At 41.4% G+C, this 23362-nt stretch overlaps 1 protein-coding gene across 5 annotated transcripts in view; it reads left to right on the top strand.

Moving 5' to 3' along the window:
- The first annotated feature begins 364 nt into the window (after positions 1-364).
- rabgap1 (RAB GTPase activating protein 1) overlaps positions 365-23362 on the top strand; it is a 145348-nt gene continuing 122350 nt past the window's right edge. For 2 of the 5 annotated variants that reach the window (XM_088615293.1, XM_088615291.1), the window contains exons 1-2: positions 607-896; positions 19040-19240. In XM_088615293.1, coding sequence (XP_088471419.1) covers positions 19091-19240 — 150 coding nt within the window. In that variant the 5' untranslated portion in view covers positions 607-896; positions 19040-19090. Of the gene's footprint in view, positions 384-606; positions 897-19039; positions 19241-23362 lie in introns of those variants that run through there. The other 3 variants (XM_088615296.1, XM_088615295.1, XM_088615292.1) reach the window with 2 other exon arrangements.

Here is a 23362-nt window from a genome sequence, read left to right as displayed (position 1 = left end):
TAAACTGTGGGAAAAAACAACAACATCAACAACAACAACGTACGTTGTCAATAATTGTTTAAATACGATCGAAATGCATCCCAGTGCACTTTAAAAAATAATCAATCATAGATCTATATATATATATGTAGAATCGTTTACCATATTTCAACAGGAATAGATCTTTCCAGTACACAATGACAGAAGTAATGTGTGTTCAAAAACTCAACCCGTTACTCACGATAGAATGCAAACCTCAACTTTTTTTTTTACTTCTCGCTAAGTCTTACGATTGACTTCCTCTGTTACAAATAAGCCCATAGTGGAGGTCACTACGAAAACATCGCGGACAGTAATAACAGACACAGGTCGATATACAAGTAATGGCAAGTCAGATCACCTCTGTAAGTGCTGTGGTATAATAATAATAATAATAATAATAATAATAATAATAATAATAATAATATGCATTGTGTTGCATTTTGCAAGGAAAGTTTGCTGTTTCCTCGCAATACAGTATGTGTTCCCACGGCCACAAAGAGCAAGTCACGACTACGCGTGTATGTTTGTGAGATTGAGCGACACTCCGACAAGAGCACCGCCGCGGTGAGAACTGTGGCGCAGGAGGAAAAAAAAGTCCTCCGCTTCTGGGCAGCCGGGTCCTGCGAGCATCTCGCACCTTGCGGCCCAGCAGGGAGACCCGGCCCCGGCCCTAGCAGGAGCAGGTCCGGTTCCGCTGCGGAGGCCGACGTCGCTGGGAGCCGGGAAGTTGCGCAGGCGCCGTGCGCTGTGGGTTGGGGTTTGGTTTGTGTGTTTACAGCAGTCAGGCTGTAGGGAGAGAGACTGTGTGTGTATGTGAGACTGGATGTTATGAACAGCCCTCATTCTGGAATAAAAGCAAAACAGAAAGGAAGCAGGTAGGACGTTTAAACCCTTTTTCCCCCGCACACGAATACAAATTGCACATTGTGTTACTTAGCGGGTCGCTGGCGACTGTTAAAACAGGGTACATAACAGGAATAGCTAGCTACCTCAACATGTTAAAAGAGGCCTGCTTGTTTTTCTACGTAGGCCTTGTGGTTTGTTTTTGTCAATTCTAGCTTTTGGGAGGGCTATTTTTTTTCATGCCGGTGGAGTGCAATAACCAGTTTGATTTCTTGTTCCCCGACTGAAGCATTTTAAATTTCAGACGATCTGGATTTTTTTTTTATTTGGAAGAGAAACGCGTTTGGGTGATGATGTAGGTGGACGTTTTGCATGCACACGATTTGAGTTCATCTTTTTTTTTTCTCCTTCCAGGGCTTGCTAACTAATGAAGCGTTTTTTGGTCACTGGACGTTTTTTTTTTTCTCTGCTGTCCGGTTTTAAAATGGTTGACAGCATCTTTTTTTTTTTTACGGGGTTTTCTTTCGGTTTATAAAATAAATCTGCAGTTCTGCACTAGGTGTGCAAGTAATGTAGCTAAAACTGCACATTGAGATTAATCCATACCGGTCTGCCGTTGTTTCAAAAATGCACAAGCCATTATATGCAGTATTGTAATTGTGAAGATATCAAGTCGAACCTTTTTTTCCTTGTGTAAAAAAAAGGAGGTTCTAGTTGAACTGTTGCAGAATTTTAACGATAATGAACGGTGTGATCGTTTTGGTTGAACTCTTATTTATAAAGGAATGCTGTCCCATATGTGTGCAGATTTCTTTTACTTTGGGAAGACGGCAATGGGTCATTTTTCTGCTCGTTGTCAGTGCTGTGTCAAGTCGTGGTTTTCTGCAGCTCCCAGACAGAGCAAGTCACACTGTAGATTAAAAACGCTCAAAAACTCATTTTCTTATGAGTATTTAAGTCGGAAGATGCGGCAACGAAGTTATTCAGTTGCAACGGGTTGCAGCTGTAAAAAAAAAAAGGCGTAGGACACCTATTACGGAATTCTGAAATTGAATTTTTTCAACCGACGTTTGGTTTTTCATTGGTCGACAATGACGTCAAGCTCATATTCTCGGAGGTCAATTAATCTCGGCGGAATTAGGGTTTGAGAAACGCTTTGATTTTTGGAAGCACCAGTACAATAATAATAATCATAATTGCTTACACTTATATAGCGCTTTTCTGGACACTCCACTCAAAGCGCTTTAGAGGTAATGGGGACTCCCCTCCACCACAACCACCACCAAGTACAGGTGTCTGCTGGTGTGAAGATACAAGATATTTTACTGCACAGTCCTGTGAATTACTACACCTTAGTAACGGTACTCTTTTATTTCTAGCAGTATATGATTTGCACACCTCCAGGAACCGATGTAGGTATAAAGAAATTGAAACTAAAAAATAGAATACCACATGATGCATAAATTAGTAGTTGTAAATACGTAGTGTTGTGTGCTGCAATTTAAACCACTTCCCTCATTTTTATTAGTCTTTCCCCAAACAACTTTGTATTCAGGTATAAGCCTATAAACTCCAAACAGAGGTTCCTGAAACTGAAACTCACTTTAGTAAGTGATGGTGAAGTTAATGACAAGAACAACTTTATTTTTTTCTTTTATACTTGTTCAGGAAACTCAACAAGGCCCTGAGAAATGCAAGCTTAAATCAACAAACCCGCCCCCTTATATCCACAACTGGTTCAACAACTGGTCACACAAAGTAAAGCCCAGTAGTTCTGATAGGAAAGTCGTTTATTTGCTCGCTGGTGAGTGGCATTCTCACTGGGAAGGTGAATTCTGAAGAAAATAATAATTTCTAACAGGAAGAGATTTTTGAATACATGTGCAATTGATGCTGGGAGATTCAGACTTCTGTAACTGCACCCAGGGTTTTGATCCTGAACGTGAAATTAGCTGCTTTTTTAAGCAAGAGGAAAGGTCATGTGAGGTCAAGCACATAAAACCTATACAGCAATCACAGGTCCGGCACAGAGAATAATTTCCTGCTACTTTTAAGTATCGGGTTTCAGAATGCATCCTGTCTTGTTCACTTAATTCTTGCCCTCAAAGTAATACTTCTGACAATATGGATATTTTTGTGATGATACACCACTATTGACTTTACAAGTGTAAAAAAAGTCATCCATATCACAAATGTACAGATCGGAGTCGGGATCTCTGAAATGTTATGAAACATTATGTTTGAGGTCCACGTTATATGTATATTGTATTGTATAAATATCAAATAGTTGCAGTATTGGAGCAGTTATGTTTTTATGATCTACGGTAATGCTTTTACTATACTGATTTTGCTGTGACCCTTATCAGAAATTGGAAAATACTTTTTTATTCAGTGGAAATTTTCCTCTGGCTTCAATGAGACAGTTAGAGCAATGTATATCCAGAGTACATCCAGTGAATTTTACAGATTTGTACATTCAAAGTACATAAATAATATCACGCAATACAGAAACGAGTGACTTAATAGTTAATAGATCAGCTTTATTGTCCCCTAGGGGAAATTGTTTATGGAAACACATTCAGTACTTCTGAATACATCACACATCACATCTATTGCACTTGCATAACTTACTAAAAAAAGAAAAAAATATTATTTTTCCAGAAATTTGAAGGGGCGCCTGAATTTATGGACAAACACTTGTTTCTCTAACAAGCAAGAACAGGAAAAGAAAAGCATGGTGGCTCTGATCCAGTGAAAGAAAAGGGTATTTTCTGGTGTCTGGGACTGTAAAGCTCCGTTTTTCAAAGCACACGAGGAAGAACTGTACCCTGCTATTCTGCTGGGAGCTGTGTTAAATTGCACCGAAGCTGCATAACAGAGGAAAAATTGTTCAGAACCAGAGGGACTTAACTGCTCAGTCAGGTCATGACACTGCCATGCTGTAACTACACTGCGTTTTAATTGACGCCAATCTGTGATTACAGTATTATCTTTTCAGTTGTGGGTTGTGTTTCCAGTACAGACAAGATCAAGGGAGAAAGGATTCTTAGTCTTTGAAAACACCTGGGTTCCGATTAATTAGTGAGTGCATTTATATAGCTCCTTTCAACACAGTGGATATGTATTGTCAGCACATACAGTTATTCTGGACCTCCACGGTGGGGAAAGCTCTCAGACACCTAAATATCTCAATTCCACTTACTCCCATTACATGTATCCTTGGTGTTTTATCAAAGGTTAAAGTAGCTATTTGATATAAAAATACTTTTTTGTACTCTTTGTATTATTGCTAAAAAATGAATATTGCGAAAATGGGTGGACGGCACAGGACCGTCGTACAAAGAATGGATTATAGAGGCTGTATCACAAGTTCAATTTGAAAAGATTTCATATAATTTACAGGGGAAACTTAATTATAGGAATGTTTGGGGTCCATTAGCGGCATACTTGAATGGCACCCGATGTTAAGAATATTAGTAGGGATTTAAAAAAATAATAATTTTCTTTTGTGACTAATTGTTTGTCGTTGTTATTGTCTAATATGAACGGAACTGAGAGAGTGAAAAATATATATAAAAAATAAAAAAGATATCCAAGGGCTTTACATATTAGAGCATCATCCTCCACCGTAGCTAAGAGCCTGCCTGATGCCAGAAGCCCCACTGTACAGCAGAACAGGTTGGGAAGTGAGAAATTGTCACTCCTGTGAAATTCATGTTGATCGTGAGGAAGGCCCGAATTGCCTGTTGCTAAGGTAACATAAAAGGTGGTCACTATGGCGAAGAAAAATAGTGAGGACATTGCTTTCCTGGTAAAATAGCTCGTTGGAATTGGGGAACTGTGAACTTTAAAGCAGAAAAACAATAAGGAGTAATTAATGCGCAGTTGTGCAGTGGAATGCAAGCACCTGCTTTGCACCCACAGACAGGCCTTTGTTTTGGTGCTGTGTAACCCAGGTGTGCTGGGAGATACCGTAATGTCTGACCAAACAAGAATATGGTGATTCTTGTACTGTGTACAATGTATGACTGCAACAGTAGCTAAACAATGTAGTGTTACCCAGTACTTCACACAATTGAATTGGTCAATAAAAAGCATTGTGTTGCAATGCAAGGTACACACCCCATTTGGTTTTGTGGATTGCATTAAAGACTAAAAAGGGAGAAAAAAAAAGGCACCCTTATTTTTGGAGCAATTGGAAAATAAGAGATAAGCTTTGCACGGTGTCGCAGGCTGACGCGGCCGAGCAGCTGTAAGTTTAAATTAAAGAGAGGAGAAATTTCATGCTAATTCCACAACCATGCATTGCGTCAAGTTAAATCCACCGCCAGCGTAACTGTGGCAGAAATTTGAATGCTCACCCGTGAGCGTAGCCAAAGATTGAAATGTGAATGGTGCCATTTCTAAATGAGGCTGACATTCCTATTCCAGGCGGCTGCTGTCTGCCTCACTGACTTGAGTAATTTTTCTGTTGGCTGTTTCCACACTATGGTGATTCTTTTGTGTTTTGACCATCAGATGTTCCTGTCAACATGCAGAGCGTTGGGTTTTGGGCATCAGCTGGCACTCTTGATTCTGTGCCCATCTGAAAGTGTTGAGCACAGCCCCTGTTCATTACAAACTGATGGCGGCCTTCCACTTGATAGTAGGATCACAGTGCCGAATTCAGCCCAGGTTGACCCTTCTGGTCAAGGCCACCTTGTCGTTTAGGCTGACCTTTACCAGGTCAGGGGTCAAAGGGGAACTATGAGGGGAGGGAATGGGTTTTGGTGTCGTCAAAGATGTGTTGTGAAAGTGTGGCTGTTGTCCCTCTTTCCCAGTGTAATAGGCTGTTAAAGTTACTCCTGTGTTGTTGTTGAACGTCTTTGTTGAAATTTGAAACGTTTTTTTTATTCCACGTAGCTGACACCAACAATAATCCCCTTTCCGCAATTTCATGTCTAACCAGTTGTTCCAGCCAGTGGGACACGTTCTGCAGAAGTGAGCAGAACTGTAGCTTAGCTTAACCTTTTCAAGCTTCTACTGGCGAGACGTGGGAAGGGAGTCTTCGGCGATTTGCAGGTGTGATGCTTGGTTCTTGGAAAGAACCAAGCAGCCTGGAGGGACGGAGTGTCAATGATGTCAGATGCGTTTGGGGGAAAAACGGCCGCGTCGAGCAGATCCACAAGCGCCGGCCCTCTGAACCGCGGCTCGTCTCGTCGGAGCCGCCAGGTCGCGCGGCCGCCGCGGAGCAGAAGCCCGGGTCGCAGTCTTTAAAGAGCCCGAGCAGCAGGGGCGCTTTGCTGACGCGGCCCTTCTCTTTCTGAGTGCGCGGGCGGATGTGGTAGCCTGCCCTCCGCTCAGCCAGCCCTTCAGGTTCAAGGCTGCGGGGAGTCATTTGGCGCAGGCAGCTGGCAGTCGTTCAGTCCAGCCGTGCTCCGCCGGTGCCCCTGAGGGCGCGAGGAGCGGCGGTAAGCCTGCCAGCGTTCTCGGGTGTTGTCCTTTGTGCTCCCGAGCCGCGGAGGCGAAGTAAGCTGTTATCGCCTGCGGGCAGAAAGAGTGGAGTCCCAACAAGGCTGTTGTCATGCGAGAGAGCACATTTTGCGGCTGGTGACCCACTAACGGACTAGAACAGGAAACGCCTGCATGGGAAGCCATGAAGCAGCATCTCAAACGACACAGTTTTGTTCTGTGTGCGCCTGCCCGCTGCCTCTTCGGTTTTCTCCACCTGAGCCGCCCCCAAGGGCTGGCTTTCAAAAAAAAAACAAAACCTTGGGAAAGAAAATTGAGTTTTCCCCATCGGCGCAGCGAGTACAATGGAAGTTAGGGTTTAAAAGTCAGCAATTCTGTTTTCAAACCCAGGGATTAGAGAGGAAGCTTTCTTTTAGTCTCATTTGGATTTGTGCTCTGCTTGGCAAGGTATCAGGGGAAGAGCACAGAATATGCAACATCTCAGTCCAGGACCTCAGAATGTGGTAGAATGTGCTTTTGAAACCTTTTTAAATGATAATCTGATGGGCTTTTCTGAGTGTTATTTCCTGGGCTCCTTTCATCTGAAGCCCGGAGCTTTAGTCCTTGGAAAATGCTTGAATTTCATAATATACCAATCAATCTATACCTTCTGCGATAATCAAACCAAGACAAATTAGGGCAACAACAAATACCTTATTAACAATTTTTGTAGTTCTGTGTGGAGAAGAAGATAGCTTGGTTTATATAATAGGTTTCTATAATAAGCCAACAAATAAATAAAATGAATGAATCCTATATGGCCGTTATCAGAGTATAGCAGAGTTACGAATGGAAAGATCTGAGTAAAGCAGGATTGCATGTTAAGTGTTCAAAGTGAACCTCGGCTCTATAGCTGCCTGTCAGGTTTTTTGTAGATCTCGATCATCTGTTTTGGGCTTCAGACTTGGCAAAGGATCATCCTTAAGTTGAAGCCATTTAATTGTTCTCCCCATCGTCCTTGGGGCAGAGTGAGCCCTTTAGGTGTGGCTGGACTGGGGCTGATCAGATTCCCCTTGCCTCCTGCTCTTCCAGAGGCGTTTTCCCAAGCCTGTCTGCCTGGTCTTGCTGTCGGAGGTGGGGGTGAAAGGGTGCACCACAGTAGTCATAAGGAATTGCGACTCCTTGCAAGACACTCTTTGTGGTGAGTGGGAACGCGCCAGCTGTGATGTTGAACAAAGCTTAGCCAGGGCAGGCTTGTAGGCCAGCTTTTGACTTGTGCAGTAACCCGTTTTTGAAGTTGTTTCTGCCGCTGTAAAAAAAACCCCACACACTCCACTCATAACACATGATGTATACGACATTGGGATGGCAAGATAGGTAGATAAGACTTTATTAATCCCGTAGGGAAATTGATGTGTTACCGCAGTCCAGCCCAAGACCAGCAAAAACAGACATCAGGCTAGTTATAAAACAAACGACAACAAAATAAATCTAAAATAAATAAATAAAAATAAATACGTAGGTGTGTGCAAAATGTGATGATCATAGTCACTGTAAAAAACAATAAAATATGTGCATAATGTGCATAGGTTTATACAGACTGATTGTCCATAAAGAACAATGGAGCACCGTGCTGTCCATAGACGAGCAAATGAAGGGCGAACAGTCCTAGCCTAGGGCAGCGTTATACACCTGACAGCCGCCGGGAGGAAAGACCTGCGGAAACGTTCCCTTGAACACTGGAGCTGGCGCAGTTTCCGCTGCCCAGTAACAGTCCCAGTAACAGCAACACACTTTTTGTTAGAAAAGAGGCCTTTTTTTTTTGATGCCGGTGCTGTGCTGTCTGGAGCCCACTGCTTTCTTTCGCTGTCCAGTCTGAGCTCTAGCTTAGCTCTCCAGCTGCTGGTGTAGCCGTTCTCTGGCACGCTCGCAACAGGTCTGTCACGCAAAGGGAGCAGGAGGCCGCCCAGAGTGTGTTTTTTCTTTTTCTCTTAAAGAAGGCAGATGGCCAGGGCATTTGCTTCCTTCACTGTAGGAAGCTGCCTTGGAGGGCTAGCGACAGGTTGCAGATCCCTGATAAAGAGAGACAAAAATGCGGAGAGCTGGCCTTGTGGATGGACACAATGAGAGCGTTCCCATGTCATGAGAATTTGCATTTAACACTCAACACGACTTCTCCTTTTTCGCTGGTTGATTCTAGAGTTCTTTGTCTTAATGCTTCAGGGAGGAAGCCACATGTTGTCTGTGTTCACTGTTTTCACACCATTCCTGTTTGGCACGGGGGATAAAAAAATCTATTAACTGTTTGCTGCATCATTTAGCTACTGCTAGCAGTTGCGCACCTACGAAGAGATACTCGTGGGTGAATTATAGAGCTGTCCTTGTGGTTTTGGGCTGATTGAAATCTGCAATCCAGATGATGTAATTGTGAGGTTTGATCTCAGTATCTGAGTTTGGTTGAGGCAGCAAATCAAGACATTTATGTTGTAACAGCTGGGTGATCTTTGATGTACTGCAACAGTTCTTTATTATTTATTGAGCGTCCACAGAGTGGGCTCTGAGTTCTGGCCATCTTTAAGCATTTTCATCACTTCAGCCTTTAGAACTAGAAGCCTTTTTAGTTACCTGTCAATGCGATCTCTTGTTTGCAGCCACAGAGGGGATGATCTGTCTCTACTTAGTTTAGAAGTGTCTGAAGAGAGCCTAGCTAGCGTAGCCAGTCAAGTCCTGCAGGGCTGGGAGTTGCCAGATTGCCAAGTTGGAAGCAGCATGGTGGTTTATTGGTGCATCTGCTATTTATCACACCAGCTTGTGAGCCAGAATCTGTCCTGAGCTTTATCTGTGGGCTGTCGGAAATTCACCTCGTTTTAGATGAGATTTTCAGTCGTGACAAAGATGATGATGCTAATAATAATTCCCTACACTTATATAACGCTTTTCTGGACAGTCCACTCAGAGTGCTTTACAGGTAATGGGGACTCCCCTCCAGCACCACCTGGATCATATGACGGCAGCCATAGTGTGCCAGTACGCTTCCAAAAACACCAGCTCTCAGTGGGGAGGAGAAGCCAGTTCAGAGATAGGGATTATTAATAGGTCATGGCAAGGGGAAATTTGGCACAGGACACTGGGGTAACACCCCTGCTCTTTTCAATAAATGCCTTGGGATTTTTAATGACCACAGCGAGTCAGGACCTGGTTTTAACGTCTAGTCCTAAGGACGACGCCTTTTTACATTAGCATTAGGAACCGCACAGACTGCAGGGTGAGTGTCCCCTACTTGTCCCACTAACACCTCTTTCAGCAGCAACCCTAGCTTTCCCAGGAGGTCTGGTACTGGCCAGGTTCACACCTGCTGAGCGTCAGCAACTCACCACTGGCAGTCCACTGGGTGATATAGCTGCTGATTGCTCAAAACAATTTTGAATTGTTGATTCGCGATAGTAGGGAAGCTTTGTTGTAGACGTTCAGTAGTGGACAAGCCTGTTATGTGCAGATGAAAACTACGTGGCATGTCACTACAGGCATTTCAAGGGGAATGCCTGTTGCTTAAATCTGCTATTGTTGTAGACAGAACTTAAAATACAATGGGAGTTCAGCTGGCCTTCCTTTGTGAGTTGTCAGTAAGTCATCCCGTGTGACCTGAGCTCATTGTGGGGAATTAGGAGTTGGCCCAGTTATTAAATGCTCCAGAGCATCAGTCTTCACTTTTGAACAGCACGATTAGAGCATTGTACGTTTCTGTCCAGCTCCTGAGCATCAAGATTGCATTTAATTTGATCTCAGGTAGGGGGCTCCTGAGTGTTCAGCCTACAGAGAGGCTCACCTCACCCAGACAGCAGGCGATCAAGCAGGGCTAAGTGTTCTGTCTCACTCATCCAGCCCTGGTCAAGTGAGTAGTCAGCTGTGAAATCCTTATTTAGTAAGACAGTAATTGGCAGAAATAATTATTCAGATATACAAATATATGATAAACAATTACAGCAAAAAAAAAACCCAAAACGTTTTTTTCTTAGCAACAAATTGAAAGATTTAAGCCCTCATTTACACTGCGTTGTGAATTTTATTTGTACCGTAGGTGAGGCTTTATAGAGCAGAAGTTTCACGTCTAACTAAAAGAGGTGACAACCTAACCACCAGTAGAGTTTTGCAGAGTGCGCGTTACAAAAATGTAATAAGCAATACACGTTATGGAGCAATCTGCCACATTGCTGTAAAGATCTGAGAGGAGGAAGGACGAGCACATAGCAGCTCACACCTGTAGTTTACAGCACAGATTAGCTAAACTATGCCACCTTACCCCACTTTGGATATTGTTGTATACCCATTTCATCAATTTCCCTTTGGGATCAATAAAGTCTTATCTATCTATTTACTCATGCAAAGCATTTTGTTTCCAAAATAAGAAAGCCCTTGCAATCAGGAAATATAAGAATGCATCTCATCTCGTCTGTGATCAGCTTCTTTTGTGCCTTTTTTCCCCTGTCCTGTGGGTAGGTCTTATCAGGGTGCTGTATTGAAAGAGCGTGACTGGGTTAGATCAACAGGCCTGATTGGTTGTGCAGGAATGAGCAACGCCCAGCAGAACTCTTGTTAGTCATTTCAGTTGAAGATAGTGTTCCTTGGGCTTTCTCACTCTCTCTGTGTGCAGGTAAACCTCAGGCTCAGCTGTGCAGCAGAAGCTGGAGGGTACAAATCCCTGTTCATCCCATGAAACACGTTTTGTGTTTCAAAATCCGTAGTTAAGATATAATCTTGCTTTTGTCCAGCAGTAAGAGTTGCGTGCCTGCATTTCGGGTCTGTCCTTTGTTTAATTCTGTTCTCCTTTTGAAAGCTTCAGATTTGCTGCTCAAGATTTGCACTTGCTTGATTGAGAGGGCTGCTTCTGTGTTCTTAACACTTAACATCTCCTTCAGGTTTCTTCTGATAAGCTTAAGTTACTTTTTGGCAGTGTAATGTAGCAGTGAAACATAATTAAATATACATTAAAGATTATTTCAGTGCACCTTTAATGTAAGTCATCAAATGCTGTTGAAAACTGTTAAAAAATGTTATAACAGTGCTTAAAGTAATAATAATAATAATAATTGCTTACACTTATATAGCGCTTTTCTGGACACTCCACTCAAAGCGCTTTACAGGTAATGGGGACTCCCCTCCACCACCACCAATGTGCAGCCCCACCTGGATGATGCGACGGCAGCCATAGTGCGCCAGAACGCTCCCCACACACCAGCTATCAGTGGGGAGGACAGCAGAGTAATGTAGCCAATTCATAGAAGGGGATTATTAGGAGGCCATGATTGGTAAGGGCCAATTGGAAATTTGGCCAGGACACCGGGGTTACACCCCTACTCTTTTCGAGAAGCACCCTGGGATTTTTAATGACCACAGAGAGTCAGGACCTCGGTTTTACGTCTCATCCGAAGGACGGCGCCTGTTTACAGTATAGTGTCCCCATCACTATACTGGGGCATTAGGACCCACATGGACCACAGGGTGAGCGCCCCCTGCTGGCCCCACTAACACCTCTTCTAGCAGCAACCTTCGTTTTTCCCAGGAGGTCTCCTATCCAGGTACTGACCAGGCTCACACCTGCTGAGCTTCAGTGGGTTGCCAGTTGTGAGTTGCAGGGTGATATGGCTGCTGGCCTCATAGCCCCATGCTTTATTTTGCATTTTCTTCAGTTTATTGTCACGTTCCGCTTTTCTTGCCTTCTTTTTAAAAGTAAAAGCCTTTTTCACTGTGCCATAGGATTTGACATTATACAACTTTACAGTGAATGTTCCCCCAGTCCTTTTATGATCTTGGATAATCCGTCCCGGGTGCATCAGCTGTGATGAGGCAGTTTCCTCCATGAAATCTGCAAATAAAGCAAGAATGAGGAGGTGGGGATGCTAGGAAAGGCATCTGAAGCAGCACAGTTGTTCGAGGAGACAGGAGGACACCTTGCAAACTGTAACCTGGGAGATTAAGGAAGGGAATCAGTATTGCTGGGGGCAGAGAGGGTTTAATCTGATTAATCCTACCCTTGGTTTCGGAGAACCCTGGTCACAGCTGGCTAGTGACATATGATCCAGGTCTCAGGCCTGAACAGCTGGTTTGAGTTCCTAGGGTTTATTTGGTGGGGTGCTGGTAGCAGTGAGACTCTGTCTGGGGCTGGAGAGTGAATCTGTCCAGGGAAGTGACAGGTGAACAGCCTTTTCTTTCTGTTGTGGTTTGCAGGAGGCCTTGTGAAAGCAAGATGCGATCGTGTTTGTCTTCACCCCGTAGTATTTTCATACTTTCCTGTGTCTGTTCTCACAAAAGGGGCGATACTGTATTTGTCTTCTCACGGCTATAAACACAGCGTTCTGTGCCCTTTTTTGGGGAGAGAGAATTGGAGAGCGGGCAGACTTTGAAGTCTGCGTTAGCGGTCTGATCACGAAAGGGCTTTGTGCTTAATACCCCTTTCATCAGCATCTGTTGGATTTTTCATGGAAGAGCCCAAGAGCCCTTTCTTATATTTCCTTAGAGGGCTGAGAAGAATCTGGATTCTAAAAATAACCTGACCTGAAGTGGCATTCAGTTCAGAGACGTGCAGGAAGGCCTTCCCAGGCAACTTGTTTGAAATGCCAAACTTTTGGATGGGTCACACACGGCAACTTATTTTATGATGGCCTGGCAAGGGAAAAGATCTCACCGTTCGAGCACTGTAAACACTGCTCAGTGCCCTGTACTCATTCGGCACACACTGAAAAAGGTTGTGCATTCGGGGGGGAGGGTGGAATTTGTGTACGGAGAGGTGGCTTCTGGAGGTTGTCTGCGTAGTGCAGTTCTGTTTTCAGTCGGGTAGATTTTAGAGGGCTTGACAGGGGAAAGCTAGAAGCCTCAGAGAGGTTAATCTTATCCATTGTGAATTGATGGCCCCCAGAAAATTGCCCGTTACTGGAATGAAATGATCACATTCCAGACGTCGGCTATAGTGAGGTGTTGCGCATCTCTTTGGGTCGCAGGTGGGGAGCACTGGCTGTGACTCCTGGTATTTCTGCTCCTCTGTGGTCCAGGGAGGCTGATGTGTGATTAACTGCGCTCTGATTGTGACTGTCAGCTGATGACGTCATGCCTTAATCCCACCCTTATGGCCTGCAGGCTGTGCCTCGTTTTTTTTTCCCCTGGGTGACAGCACCAGGAACTTAACCTGGGGTTTGGAAGACAATCCGTTTCTTTTAACCGTTAAGATGAAAATTTACATAACCACTTTTAAAATAACTGCAATCGTACATTGCTATGAGCTGTGTGAGAATACTCGGGCTCCTAGAATATTCTGAATAACTGACAAGAGTTGAGCAATTCCAGTAATGGTGCTGTCATTGATCTCCGCACTGTAATGAGCAACACCTTAATTGAAATGTAGAGAGTGCTTTTCTGATAGGATCTGGATGAAGCATTCATTACAGGACAGTACAAAATGTACCTTGTTTGATATCCGGAAAGATTCTGTATCTTTAGCTTCGCTAAAGATACTATAGATGCAAGTAGTGCTAGCCAAATATTTTCAGTTATTTTTCAGTCCATCTGTATTTAAAACTGGAAATAATTGCATTGTTTTCTCACTGATTGTCTTGTGATTGCTGTTGTTTTAGGACACGTGATGAACTGGGTATCCGGCGTAATACTGTGAGGAGCAAAATGGGAAATGTCATACAGATTTGCCCCCTTTAATGGCATCTGTCACTCTCCAGATGTTATGGGGCAGCAGTGTGGAGTCGCAGCCTGGGTTCAAATCCCAGGCTAGTTCCTGCTGCTGTGTCCTAGAGCACAGTAAAATACCCAGCTGTCTAAATGGGCACAGTGTCTTTTTGGATAAAAGTGTCATCCAAATAAATCTATAACTCGAGAATGATTCGTTTTAAGGTACCTGAAAAAGTGATCATTGTGACTGGTTGCACCAAGTATCTAGTTTAATGTATTGCAGACTCTTCGGTGCATTTGGTCACCCCTGTCCTAGAGGCATACGTGTTTTTCCCCTGATTGTTGTTTATTCTTATTTTAATGACTGAGTATAGTTAGCCATGCCCCACATTCAACATGCAATTGTCTTTTGCTACCCCAGTTTGCATGGGTTGTAAAGATTTGTGATTTGTACTTTAAAGAAATGAAATCCTAAGTCGGTACACTTAGTGTAATTACAGCTAGGGCTGGGCGATATGGCCGAAAACATTATCACAATACAAATTTTCATATCAGTCGATATCGATAATTATCACGATAAATGTTAAATCATTGTTTCTTTCAAGTTTAAAGGCAGATGTTTTCTCCTGAGTGAAAGTTGAAGGAACCAGACAGTTAATTGGTAAATTAAACAACTCTTTATTTTAAGAACACAACAAACACTTGCCAAACAGCAGAAACATTAAACAAAACTGAGGTGGAGAGTATTCAAGTCTTTTTTTATGTCAAAGTATGCATGAGTACAATTTACAAAATAAATATCTTAATAGAAAAAGCTCACTAGTTTTTTTTAATTGGTTTTGTATTACCATCCAGTATTTTCCACAATTATCATATAAAAAGTTATGAAATGGAACATATTCTCACACAAGAAAAAGCCCCCCACCCCTCACCCCAAAAAACAAGGTTTACATATATCTACATTTTTTATGTATTATTATTTATATTCCTATATAGATTTATATATTATTTCATATGTGTATTTCTTGGTGTTAGAATATACTTTATATTTGAATTGGTTAAATTAACCTACATTCATAAAGTAGTCATGAAATTAAACAGTTATTACCTTTATCTTTCATTATTTCACAAAATATCATTTCAGATAATATTAATCCTTCTAATTTTCTAATCCTCAAAAAGCTTACTCTGATTCCTTATTGCATATGTTATCCATTCCATTTCGTAAATGTGGTCTTGCCATTGCAGTTATTCATAATATTCTGAAGAGAAGTTTGTCTTTTCCGGAAACAACACCCGTGGAGTTCTTCCAAGAAGAAAGTAGTTTGGGCACAGAGTTGGCATTTATAAATTGATTCCATGACTTAAATAACTTCATCCTGGAATTGTTTAAAAATAGGACAAAAATGGGTGTGATGAGCTTTAGTCTTCCCACAATTTTGTCAATTATATCACAAATTATATTTTGCTTGTACTGTATTATGTGAGTTTAAAAAAAATATCATCAGAATTTTCCCTGCATATTCCTTCCAAAACCAATAATTAGCTGTTGTACACGTATTCCAAGAAGCATCATTCCAAACATTAGAAAGTGATTCTGCTTGTAGCTCTTTTCTCCATTTGGATAGGACTTTATATTCTCCTACTTTCACTCCATCTCCCAACAAATACTCAATTGACCCAACTCAGTCTTAGCTTTGGGCTTGTCATAAGTTTTTGCTATAAACTGAATCAAAGGATGAAATTCACCAATATTCAAGGTTCACCATGAATATTGTAGATTAATCCTCAAATGATTATTGTGATTATTTGATGATTCCCCTATCCTTTATCTACCTATAACTTAAAACTTTTATGTAATGCATTTGGTTTCAGTTCTGGGTTGTTTTTAATTTCCCTTAAATATATCAAGTCCTTTTTATCTGTTTAGTTTTACAAACAGAAATCCATGCTCGTATAGTATTCTGAATACATGCATTTTTTTACATTTTGTTTTGAAGAATTATCTAATTTTGGCAGAACGAGGGGGCCAGTAATCGATCTATCCAGAGGAAGATGAAAAAGATAAAATAGTAATCTGTTGTAATTATGCATCTGAAATATGTAAATCAGTCAGTTCCAGCAGTAATGGAAGATATTAAATAGTATGGAGAAATATTTGGATATAGACTAAATGTAGGAAACCCAGAGACTATGACACTGGGTCAAACAGTGCCTCAGTATATTAAAGTTTAGGTTTAGATGGGATCGAAAAAATTAAATACCTTTGTGTTAGAATTCCACAAAACTTATAATACTTATCTAAATATAATTCTGAGGAACTGGAAAATAAACCTATGGAGAATTTAAATGGAATCTGTTGCCCTTAACAATCACAGGAAAAGTTTAAGCCAATATTTGTGTTTCTTTTTCTGAATTTACCAATAAATATGCTCAAGTTTTTAAACAACTGGATAAATTGATGAGTAGGTTTATATGCAGCTGGCAGAAACCAACAGTCAGGTTCATGATTATTAAGCAGTCGAAAGAAATGGGTGGATTGGCACCACCAAATTTAAGTAATTATCAATTATGAGTACAAATAAAACCTATTTTAACAAGGATCCAGTAGAAGCACATTAGTTTTGAACTAAAGTAGGGTACAGGTATTCCCTTATTAACAGGATAGATGCACTCTAGAAAAGCATTGTGTAAAGTCAAATTGTGTCCAGTCCACTTATTTATCATTTTTACTGCTTCATTATGATTCTTATTTGGGTAAAGCTTTTAGTTTTTGACATTTTTAATGTGTAGGTTAGGCTTGAACGTCTTTTACAGAGAAAGGTAATAATACAGGTAAGTTAATGAGGTGTGGTTGTGTGACGATGGCGGTAGAGTAGGAGGACAGAGTGGCTCACTGCAGACAGAGAGAGGACTAGAGATGCAGCGCTTGTACAGCTTGATTTAATTTTCTCCGCATTTGCACAAAATGTTTTGTAGCGCTGCTTAGCCCAAGCTGGTAGCACAGACAATATCCCATGTTGTTAATTTTCTGAAAAAACTTTGTTCAGGTCTTTGTGCTGGCACAGTGCCCTTAACAGCTTTGAAGCAGAATGCAGTGATGCAGTAATTAGTAATTAGACTGATAGTAATATGATCTTGGGCTTGCTCAATGCAATAGTTTTGGACGGGTATGGGGAGCATTATTTGACTGCATTTGGAAGAAATCCCAGTGTATCCCCCCCAATGTTTGAGAAACCAATCATAATCATGGAATATTCAGAGGTTTCTTTTAGCACTGATGTCATAATGTTAGAATTCTACACTTTTATATGGAATACTTTGACATGGATAGACATCTAAAAAGGGGCACGTTTCTTTTGATCTTGGAGCTTTCCCAAGTTCTGTAGCAGTCATATACACGTGTAATTTTGTATTGCAGATTTACATAGGGAATTTTCTCCTCCACCAGTATTTTCTTATTTCTTTAATTTGCATGCTGCTGGTATTTTCTGAAAAGTTTTGCAAATGAGCTCGTAATGCAAGCTTCAATTCCACAAAGAAATCAATGAGGGTTATTTATGACGTACCTGATGTCTTTGAATATGTGTTCTTGGGCTGTCTTAGAATGGCTTAAGCAATGGACATGAAATTGCTTATCTTTTTTGGGGTATTTTTAAAATATTAACGTGGTAAGCATATGTATTGCATTAAGGTTTAAGATATTGGATGCAATTAGAAGAATTTCATAAAATATTAAATAAAGAACAGTTCCTTCTACCCAAATCCATGTTTCATGTGTTGACAGCTGTCACAGAGAAATCATCACCAATATTTCGGCTTTTTGATTGTTGTTTTCTGCAGTACCATGTCCATACAATGCATTTCAATTCTGTGTGGGAAAATCACTTCTGTATAGCATAAACATGGCCTATTGTAATACTTATTATAACCCTAAAACTGCACATTTGCCTTCAAGCTATTCAGTACAACACCCAACACAGGATTTAAAGTTTAAAGCTGCAGTGCTTTGTGTAGATCCCCTTTTCTGAGAAAAGAGTGTGCATGCGCACTGCCTGTTGAAATTCTACACACCCTTTCCAAAGTAATACATTTTGTGTCCTAATAGCCTAAAATCAAATTGCATTAAATCAACACGCATTTACCCTTTATTCAAATTTTAACACACAACGTTGACATTTGAAAAACAAATGTTCAAACATTCTGAAAACTTATTACAAAAGAAGTCCTTGGAATTTGGGTGCACACCCTTGAATTAGTTGTTGCAATGCTAGTAATAAGTAGGGGTTTAACCAGTTTAAAATAGGCCACATCATAACCACATCATTAGCCAAATATTTAGGGCAGGGTTACTGATTTAAACCAGTTTTAAATAGAAACTAGATTTTTATCTAATCCAAGTGACATGAATATAATAATAATAATTCCTTACAGTTAGATAGCGCTTTTCTGGACACTCCACTCAAAGCGCTTTACAGGTAATGGGGACTCCCCTCCACCACCACCAATGTGCAGCATCCACCTAATTAATAATAATTAGGAATTATTCATTATTAAGAATAATTAGGAACTAATAGGTAGAGGTAGAAGTTAATTTCATGCTGGAAAATGAAAAGGGGAAAAAAATATTTTGGATTAACCTCTCCCTCTTCCTTTGCAACACGGAGCTATGCAGAGCCGTTAAATCGGTGAGGACCCTTTTGGTCTGCAATGTAGCAATTGTTTTACGTGATCTGTGCAATGGGCAGAGCTGAAGTAGGGGCAGCAAATCACACTTTGACAGCACCTGCAAGGTTCGAAATGTCCAATTTCCGTTTCAAAAACATGCTTGAGGTCTTAGCTGGGACAAGAGCCACAGCCAATTTGCATGCTCGTGTGTAAACTGACAAAACGTCTACTGTGTTAGTCATTTTTTTAGTCTTTTTTGCAGAACCGTCTCTCGGCATTGCACAGATGAAAATGAACTGATGATCTAAAACTCCCTCTCGTAGGTCCAGTGTTCTAACCTTAACAACAGTAACCGTTTCATATAGTAGACATACATCAATGTTTTTATGATTTCTTTTTCTAGGTGCTTTTAGAATTTTTTCCTCATTCATGAGCTGCGATTGGCTTAGCAGCTATGGATGACAAGGCCTCAGTTGGGAAAATTAGCGTTTCTTCTGGCTCGGTTTCCACCCTAAACAGTGAGGATTTTGTCTTGGTTTCCCGGCAAGGGGAGGAAACGCCGTCTACACATAACAGTAGTGATGATGAAAAAACAGGACTGAAGGTAAGAGCACTCTGGGTGTAGATTTAGACTCCTGGATCTGAGTTCCTTCCTCATGTAAACCGTCTTCTGTTTGGCCATGGATGAACTGAGCTGTGAGGCCGAGACACAGGCAGGGTGGAGCAGCTCCCAGTTCTGCTTTGTTTCTCACTCGAGTTTTGATTTGCAAACTTCATTTTGTCTTTTATCTTTTGGGTGGGAGTAAAACCTATCGTGTTTCTGTCTTTTCTAAATGGGTGCGAATGAAATGCTTTCCATTGCGATGTTAACAAAGTTCTTAAAGACCGTGTCTGTTGCATAAGCAGACTGGTGGCTGGGTATTTAGATATACTCATGGCACAAACCCCTCATTGTAGCAAATGAACGAGGCGTACGGTGTGCAGGACCAAAGATATATCTCACTTTCTTTCCATTGAGCCACCTGGCTCTCGAAGTAAGTGAGTGTTGGGGAAAATTGCCCACCTCTATGTTATAATAATAGATTTATATATTTCATACACACTTTGGTTGTTATAATGTCCATAATTGAATTTCTTTTTATTTGTATTGAATTTCACGCATCTCGTACCATTTCGGCCACAGTGCCAGGCTTTTTAAAATACAGCTGTTGGCGTGCATCAACTCATTCACAGCTCATAGCTATAAATGATCATCCTTATGTTATTCATGGGCATTTGTAATGAGAAACATACTGCCTTCTGAGCAAGAGTTGTGGGTCTGGAACCCCCTCGTTTCATCCATGGTCAATTAGATTTGGTTTACATAAACATGGAACTTCAGATTGGCCTGAACTAATCAATTCCAAGCTCGAACGCCTCTAATGTCCTCTCTTGTTTGTGAACCTGTTCCTAGCTTTTCCCTAAATCTGAATTAACATTCTCTTAATATACTTTTGCGCTTATCTGAACCCTGTTCAATCCCCACCTCTCCCCTGCCTTCTGATTCCGAATGCCTTCCTCCCGGAGTCTGGGGACGTGGTGTCATGAGGCATGTCAGCTCACCACTCTCCTCTGGTGGTACCTTCCTCTTTTCCCACCCTTTTTGGATTAAAAAAAAAAAAATTGGGCTCTCAATTAACGATTTAAAAGGGCAGTCCTGCTTTTTCATTTTCCTTCTGGTGTGCGTCTGTGTTGTTTGCACTCCGGCTGCTGTCTGTGGTCTCTCTGCACTTGCCTTCTGCCTGATCAACAATTCACCTCCTGACCTTTTCCGTCGTCTCGTTTTGTCCTCCCCGATCGCTGTATTCATTTAAGCGGATGTCCTTAGTCTCTTGCACTTCGGGAATCATCCAGGTGGTTGCTGGCTTTTCCGGCTGCCCAGGAGACCTTGTCTAGGTCTTCCTTCAGCTGTCACTTGGCCAGCAACCCTCTGTGTGTGGCTCCTTTCTGCAACGGCATCTCTAAATCGATACAGAAGAGGGATCCCTCCTTTTGCCTGCGAAGGACCTTTGTGGATTGGTTTGCATTGTCTTCCGATGATGTTTTTGAGGTCCTAATTAAAACCTGTTGTTCTATATTTTGTTTTTTATCCACCTGTACGAATGCCCTTGTTTCCATCACATATTGTGATGCTATATGGTCGAAGAAGTGCTGGATCTGATCCACGGAGGGTTACTTTTCTTTCTGAAGACTGGAGCCCCAGTTTCATCTCTGGATCAAGTCGGTGGTTAAACTGTCCACCATTCCCAACCCCGAACCGGTGAAACTCATGTGCCGTCTTGAGAGATGCTGCAGCTGTAGGCGAAGACAGAGCCAGGACTGGGGTTTTTGCTTCGTGGGGGGGCTGACAGGACACAGTGCAGGAGGCAGCTCAGACAGAACTCTATCTGTGTTGGCTTAACGTCTGTCACTATGGGAGGTCTGCAGGGCTTATAAATAAAAAAAAAACAGCAGAAATATTAAGCCACTAAATATACTATAGTGGTGGACAAAGGTTGTACATGCGAGCAGAGTTGTCTAGATGCTCAGCTCAGCCAGACAGTGCAGGTCAGTGGCAGACATCAGTGTAGTCTGGTCTGGTACAGACAGCTCTGTTTTCCTTTTTGCACCAGTTAGGACAAACCCTCATGACCTTAGTTTGCCCGTGAAGAGCTTCATTAGACTGTTTAAGAGTTTGTAGAGGGGGGAGCGGGTGTTTGTGTTAAATCTGTTTCTAAAGTACATGTAGCTCACATTTTAATTTGTCTTGGTTAAAACGCAAACATCGAGCTTTTTATTTCTCGTTCTTTACAGTAAAGCAGCTGGGGAAATCTCTTAATTTACTTCTTGGTATTCTATCACACAGGCTTTTCTTTTCATTTAAGTGGTGTTTACAAGTTTGATTCATACCTGCAGTGATTTAGGAACCTGAAGAGTCAATATGTAGAATTTTCTTGAATTGAAGGATATGTTAAAATTATCTATTGGGCAGGTAACATAAGAATTAGTAGTGTACAGTACTTTGTGTTCCTTGCATTATAAACTTATGCCAGTTTGCCCCACAAGATGGCGCCATTGTAAAGTATATAATTCCCAGTTGCTGCATTTTTCTCAGCTTCTAGCCTAAAAACTAGGTTAGCAGTCTTTGCACTAACATTATTCATTATGTAAGCATGTAAAATTGTCATATCCAAATTTTCTAGTTCCACAGTTTTGTCCAGAAACAGTAGAATTTATCTGATACCGCTACGGATTGAGATTGAAATTCCAGTGATAATTTTAGGTTTAAAAGTAATACAATAAATGCTATAAAAGGAGAAAGAATGTTAAATTTAGCCTTTGGACTTAATTTCCTTAGAGACACCTGAACAGATTGTCTCTTGCTTTGTTATTCATGTAAGATGTTATAAGTGTAAGATTGTACCAATGTTTTTATAGATGCTGAGGAATAGATTTGTCTTAAATGCCTGTTCAAAAATTCAGAGAAGGGTATTTATAGGAGTGACCCATCCCTGACCAAAATAGCGGTGAGGACTTCAGTTCCTGACTGTAAAGTAGTATCAGACCCGCCCTTTTCTTCTTTGTTCTGTGCTATGGTAAAAAAGGGTGGATGTATAGTAAGTCATCCCATCAGAAGCATTACTGCTCGTGCATTGCTGACAGCAGCAGCAGACCTGGCTGATGTGTAAATTCAGACAGCCTGATGGGTTTATATTCCCCAGATCTCAATCTTAATGTCCACATGAAGTTAAGTTGGCTGTGTGGTCTGAAATGTTTATGGATGTCTGTAAGAATTAGCTGTAATCTAGGCTTACAGCTCTAGGGTTGTAACTGTAACTGCCCATGAATGACTCGCTGTTATAGGTATCCTCCATTTTAGGGGGTAAGATAGCATGAATGTATGTATAACCTCAGCTCCAGCAGCCAAAAGTAATACAGCTGCAGCGTAGATGAGATCTGATCGCTTCAAAACAGAACAAATAGAAAGGTTGAGTGAGAAATGCTGACAAGGATGTTCCTGTAAATCATAGTTGTGTGATGGCTACTTGACCTATAGCTGCAGTATATTTCTTTAAGTGATCTGGGCCTTCAGACTCTTCCAAGCAATGGCTAGAACAGTTTAGAATGCATTGAAACTGCAGTACATCCAGGAAGCGCTTTTCTTAAGACTGTGAGCTCTTAAGCATAGTGGTAAGGACTTCCGTCCAGTGGGGACTTCAGGGCTGGACTGTAAAGTAGTATCAGACCAGACCTTTTCTTCTCTGTGCCGTGCCATGGTAAAAAAAAGGGGGATGTACAGAAAGTGTCCCCACAAGAAGCATGCCAAATATTGGTGGATTTCAAGTCTTAGTTATTTGCTGATTTTCTTTATCTTTGTTCCTTTTTTTTTTGCCTTTGTCCAGTTTACGCAGTCATATTTGAAATAGTTGTGCCTCCAGATTTTCAGGATTTTTTTTTTTACTTTTCATTTGCTGATCATTGACCAAAAAGAGCTCAGAAGAGAGACTGGAATTTAATAAGTGTTGTATCCGTTAACTTGTTTCTCTGAGGCCTTTTTTTCCAAATCAGCTTGCTTTTGTACCCATTTATAGATCTCGGTATTTTACGTTAGCAATCTGAGTGTATGTTGCTCAGTGATGCAACAGCAGTGCCTCTCTCTGGATTTAAACACAACCTTCCAGTTAGGAGTCTAGAGGTCTTATCACAC

Source organism: Lepisosteus platostomus, chromosome 21 (genome assembly GCF_059453375.1).
Source record: "Lepisosteus platostomus isolate fLepPlt1 chromosome 21, fLepPlt1.hap1, whole genome shotgun sequence".
Lineage (NCBI taxonomy): Eukaryota > Metazoa > Chordata > Actinopteri > Semionotiformes > Lepisosteidae > Lepisosteus > Lepisosteus platostomus.
The sequence above is the reverse complement of the archived record's forward strand: the minus strand, read 5'-3'. Positions and strand labels throughout refer to the sequence as shown.